The 6,065-nt window shown below is 48.2% G+C and overlaps 1 protein-coding gene across 1 annotated transcript; it reads right to left on the bottom strand.

The window, feature by feature from the left end:
- Positions 1–326: 326 nt before the first annotated feature.
- LOC124705586 (auxin response factor 22-like) lies at positions 327–5,331 on the bottom strand. The gene is made up of 4 exons (XM_047237288.1): positions 5,021–5,331; positions 3,739–4,864; positions 821–1,704; positions 327–654 (listed from the first exon to the last, which is right to left on the bottom strand). The coding sequence occupies exons 2-4, from the start codon at positions 4,813–4,815 to the stop codon at positions 558–560; spliced, it is 2,058 nt and encodes a 685-aa protein (XP_047093244.1). The 5' UTR covers positions 4,816–4,864; positions 5,021–5,331; the 3' UTR covers positions 327–557.
- Positions 5,332–6,065: the final 734 nt, after the last annotated feature.

Raw genomic sequence — 6,065 nt, 5'->3', positions numbered from 1 at the left:
TAAATAAATCATGATGTACGCATCCATTTCGTATCAACGGAATGAGCACTACGGCCGTAAAAACAGGCAGAGAAAGGAGATACTGGTTTTAAGATGCACTGCTGGTAAAATGTACTAAAACAAAAAAAAATACAAGAAATCTGATCGCATGCGTTAATTCAGAAGCCTACACACTAGTTTTAGTTTCCACATCCACATCCACATCTTAATCCGAAACTTACATTATTCAAAGAAAATCCGTCCAAGAGTTCAGGAGCAGTTCCACAGAGAGAGTAACATCACTACAGATCAGCACAACACCAGTGACTGACGACCAACCCGGTGCAGGACGAAAAACATTACTTAGGCAGTCCACAAGATCCAACAAACAGCTACCATAGGTCCGCTCAGCTGAGCGAGACAGATACATATGAAAAAGCAATCCACAAGATTGTACTAACGATGCGGTTCTGCTAAAACAGCACCGAGGAACACTGAAATACATATAGAAAATAGGTCCTTCTTCACTCTAGGTTTAGAAGTTCTTGATGAAATTCATGGTCAAATAGGCCGAGAGATCACACCCGCTGAACCATGCATTCCATGAGAGGTTTCGGCAGCCTTCCGTTTTCGCCAGTTATTATTGTCAGCCTCCGTGCTACTTTCATGAAGTCGCTGTTACACGTACAGAACAAATTAGGTACATGTCGCTGCAACATTACTACTATATCTAAGTACATCAACATTACTACTATATCTAAGTACATTAATATGAAGATATATTACTGTACATGAGTTACTAAAGAAAGCTGCATATATTACAGGGGAGGCTGCTTCTCACCTGAATGGCAATTCGCCGGTATGCATGACTGCACCGGCTGTGTCGCGGTAACGGAGATGGCTTATGATCTCCTCTTTCTCGATTCCAAACATGTCAGACAGACGGCCGTACAGCTCTTCGTACGACCCAAACACTGAAAGGTCAATGGTGCGACCAACATCCTCCGATTCCATAAATACCTTGCAGTGTCCAGCTTCTAATCCAAGGTCAGAGGCCTCGTGGCCTTGGGACGAAAAGCCAATGCAAATTGACGAACCAGAACCATCAGATACATTTCCTGCCTTCGTCGCATTGCCGTTAGGAGAACTGTTTCCAGTAGCCCCAGAGGAAAGTGTCTCTCTTGATCCACTTGAGGTTATCTGCTGCTCGGTAAGGATAGCCTTTCCAAACAACATTATGTGTGGTGTCTTTCTGTCATCAGATTTTTCTGCGCTCTGTGGTGTACCAATCGTCAACACGCAAGAGACACTGTCATGGGCTGGTGCGCTGCTGATCACAAATCCCTTGGGTATCCGAGAAGACGGGGTTAGGGCGTCGAACCGGTTAAAACCGCCGCCCTGGAACAGACCGAGGTGCAGCTTATTAAGCTGATGATCTGTCAATGGTAAACCAAATTGAGCATGCCTGGCTCCCTGTATGCTTGCAGGAGAGTTGTCCGGGTAACAGCATAGGTGGCTGTTGCTAGGACCAAGTGGGTTCCCATGGAAAATGGGATTAAACAGATGACCATCAAATGGGAAATCTGGATGTTGGGGAACCCGTAACTTCTTTCGTGGAGGTGAAAATGGTCCCAAATGGATAGGTGGAATGCTTGATACAAGCTCCACAAGCCATGGGCTGACACATTTCACATTCTGCAACAAGTCGGGTTCATCCCATGTGACCTGAAAGAATTATGCAACCATGAACCATGTCAACGAAGAGACTTGCTGCAGTTACTGAAGTAAAATTCCATGACGGGAAGAGTGACCAACTACAGTTGATGGCTCAATTTCATACTGCTATAACTGAAAATAAATATGAACCCTTCAATATCTCAGTTACACATTACTAGTAAGTCACCACTCACTATCCAAACATTGGCGAATAAAGTGGACAATGAGGTAAAATTTCATGAAGTACCAAATTACCAATATGTATATATATGGCAGATAAATAGAGCTAGCATGTTTATGTCCAACTGCCGCTTGTACTAATTTCCTTAGTTCAACAACTATTTCCTGAGGTACAAACAGACACCTTATAGTTGGAGGACAGGACTGATCAGAGACATATGTAAGGTAGTACTTTCAGCTATAGGGAGGACCAGGTACCTTAAGCATGGACCGTTGGCGAAGTACATGACCGACTAAGCCTTTTGACTGACATACTAATTCACTTCCCACCTTTGAAATTTTATTAGTACTCTAGAACTACTATCCCATATTTATTTAAAAATAGCATGCAGTACAATTTCATATAAACTACTTTATTGCATTTGCTTATAAAATGCCAGTAGGATTTTGGGTGTAAACGCTTAAGAAAAAACTGAAACATATGAATGACCAGAAACGAAGCTGCTGGAAATGAAGACCCTGCCCCAATTCTCAACTGTACTCTTAGTCATTTGTACAGAATAAAGTCCAAATGACCAACTGAATAAATATGACAGTTGATGTAGCTTTTGTAGGGTATTTTTTTACCTTTATTTCCTATCCTAGGTTAATGTACCATTATTCCAAATGACCAGCTTCTTTATTAGATTGATGTACCATTATTCCCCTATCCTAGGTTAATGTAATTAGACAAGTAGCTTCTCATCTATTGATCACTTCTAACAGTGCTCAGCAATCCCATTCCTAGTTCAAAGTTTATCAAGTATTCCCATGCATTTTGGATGCTTCATGTTGGGTACTAAAGACCGAACACTAAGGTGTGACATGTGAGCAACCATCAGTGAAAACTGAAGTTTAGAAGCTCAGATATTGACAAAGAAGATACATACTTAAGACTTAAGAGAGCACGCAAAGGACAATCCAAATTTGGAAGACCGATAGTAATACTAAAGGACCACAAGACTTTCCTTTCAAAACTAGTATTGAGAATTCTGGATCCCCAACAGCTTTACTTATTGTTCCACCAATTCATTGCCCAGCTGAAATATAAGCCACTAACTAATTCATCGGTTAATTTATAGATAGCAGGGCTTTGGGAATCTTTTCACTGCCAAGATCTAATACTATGGCAAAGTTGTGGGAAATCATAATACTGTTGTATGCTGGTCATGTTTTGCATGCTATCTTTCTTTTGCAGGACGTTTTACATGCTAAAGACCAAATACAGCTGTGACATTTAAGTAACCACCGGTGACGAATGGAAGAAATTAGGATGCTTACTAAAAGTTTTAAAGGTAGGAACGCACTATTGACAAAAATGATTCATGTTAAGAGAGCAGGGACAATGACAATCAAATTTAGAATACCAACAATAAAGCTACTAAAGGACCACAAGCCTTTCCTTTCATAAATAGTATGCACTGGAGAATTCTGGTTCCCCAACAGCTTTACTGATTGTTCAACCAATTCATCGTCCGGCTGAAATCTTAGCCGTCTGTTCAACTAATTCATTGATTAATTTGTTGCTAGCAGGGTTTTAAGAATGTTTCCATTACAAAGATCTTATATTATGGCAACGTTGTGGGAAAGCAAAATACTTGTATGCAGGTCATGTTTTTTACATGCTACCTACCAATCAAGCATCTCAATGAGAGATTTTCATACTTATGTTATGTTAGCACTTTGAAAGCAGCAAACTTGAGTCATTAATGCAGTCCATTCATCTATTGCAGTTCCAGGGAATGTAAAAAAAAAAACAATGCATTTAAAGAAGAAGGAGATGAAATGCAACTACTAGTATGAATATCATCAAATCGAGCGAACCTGAAGAAGCCTCCACGGAGAATTTTGCCATCTGATGGGATCAGCGACCTGGACGGAAGATATAGTCCCCATAAACCAGCTAATTCTTGAGGAGTCCTCGGTCTCAAAGGCCATCTTGAATCTCATCCCAGGGCACCAGTGGATCCTCATGGCAGCCTGCATGGCGGCGGCCTTGACAACAAACTCGGGCGTGCTAGCTCTCGGGTAGTAGACCACCTCAAACGGCTGGCCGCTGGCCGCAAGGCTGGCGGCCTCGACGACGTCGGCGATCTTGACCTTCCCCCTGCCCTTCATGTAGCCTCCTCCGGGTCCATTCATCATCTTGTTCTCCTCGTCCTTGAGGAAGGCCGAGAATCCCCCGTAGCCCGGGGCGTTCCATCCGGATATGCACTCCATGCCACCGCATGTGACCCGCTTGGCGCGGCGTATCCCGACGCAGAGCTCGCCGTGCTCGGTGCGCAGGAAGACGATGGAGTCCCCCGCGACGAGCTTCTTCTGGTTGACGAAGGTGCTCCATCCCGTGGTGAGCAGGTGCCTGCGCGGGGTGCCCCGGTAGATGTGGCGGAACTTCCAGACCTCCCCGTGCACGTCCTTGGCGAGCACCGTCTGCACGGGCGGGTCGGCCCGGTAGTCGAGCTTGGGGAAGATGGTCTCGGCGCAGTAGCGGGGCACGGAGAAGCCGCCGCCGTTGTTGGCGTCGGACTGGGTGAGCGTCTTGGCGAAGGAGGCGAGCTTCTCGCGCGCCTCCGTCTGGTCGGGGCCGAGCGGGTCGGGGTCCCGGAGCCCCGGGTCGCCGGCGCCGACGGGCACGAGGCGGATCTTGGCGAACACCTCGTCCGTGTCCGGATCGGCCAGGAAGCGCACCCCGGCGACGGAGCAGAGCACGAGCGGCGGGAGCGGGCGCGGGCCGAGCGCCGCCGCGAGCTCGGCGGCGGCCACGCCGCCGCCGCCGCCGTTGGCGTGCTCGGCGTGGCCCTGCGGGAAGTAGAAGACGCGGGCGCGCGGCGTGGGCATCTGCACCATGCCGCCCGCGCAGGCGTGCCACAGCTGCGGGTCCAGGCACCTCTCCTCCTTCATCTCCGCAGCAGGCAGGCCACCGGACGCGATCACTCCCCGTTCAGCAGACCTGCCACCACCATGGCTTGCATCAGTTTGCAATCACTCGAACAACCGAAGTCCCACACGCAATCAACCCATCGCAATCACGGACACGAACACACATACACGGCGGCGAAGCAACCGGACCGAATCATCATGAAAAGCAAGAAAGGGAGGGGAGTACCTCGTGTTGGGGCGGCGCGCATGGCCTCGTTCTCCAGTTGGCAGATCAGAAAGCTCTGTGCAAGCGAGAGATGTGAACGCGAGCAGAGCAGACAAGGCTGGAAAAGGAAATCTACATCAGACCACCACCACGCCGCATCCCCTTCCCTCCGCCGGCCGGTCAAAACCGGAAATTAAATACGATCTTCGGGCGTCCGGAACCCAAAAGCCCCGATTTTTCGCCGTGTTCTTGCGAGGACGGCGAGGAGGAGAGGGGAAGGAGGGAGCGGCACAGTGGTTTGGAATTATGGCGAGTGCTTGGATGTGTTCTCGGCCATTAGATAGGCTTCCGCTTCGCTGCTTGCTGCAGTGGCCGAGTGGAGCGGATCGGCTGGGCCAACAGCCAGCACCGAGACTTACGGTGTACCCGCATGACTGGTGGGACCCGGACCGCTGGGGCCGACATGTCGGTGATAAATGGGCGTGGGGCATGGTCCGCTTTCTTTGCTGTCGGTGGGCCGGGGCTATGATGGCTGTGGCCTGTGTGGACTAGGAAGTAGGAAGTGGTGACAAGAGTGGTAGGGCAGAGGGTTTTCATGCTCTTTCATTTATTATTAGCAGCAGAAGCAACAAAAAATTGCAGGTTGCGTCTGCTTCGTCCCCTGCTGATTGTTGAATTTTCAATTGCAATATTCTCAGCTTCTTGGAAAAAAAAACTGATTGTTCTTGGTCGGAAACGCTACTACTAGTAGAGTAGTAATAACAATTATTAAAGGCATCTCTGCAAACCAAACAAGGACAAAAGTCCTCGTCACATTTCCGTCCATGCCTATCCCAGTCTGTTGTGGAGCAAGCAACGCGACGACACATCGTGAGTTTTTTGGGCAGGGGAAGGAGAAGAGGACAAGGCATTTGTGTCCCTGTAAGTTGGCAACAACTGATTGCACGACCCGGAAATGGGCGAATCTTGTGCCTTGTTCCTCTCACCCCATGCCCCTACCTTTCCGGCGCGGGGGCAAACCGATCGCCGGGAATTCAGAGCCACGGCAAAACCGACTGCTGGCCGG

Source organism: Lolium rigidum, chromosome 4, assembly GCF_022539505.1.
Source record: "Lolium rigidum isolate FL_2022 chromosome 4, APGP_CSIRO_Lrig_0.1, whole genome shotgun sequence".
Classification (NCBI taxonomy): Eukaryota; Viridiplantae; Streptophyta; class Magnoliopsida; order Poales; family Poaceae; genus Lolium; species Lolium rigidum.
Note: the sequence above shows the minus strand (reverse complement) of the source record. Positions and strands in the feature narration are given on the sequence as shown.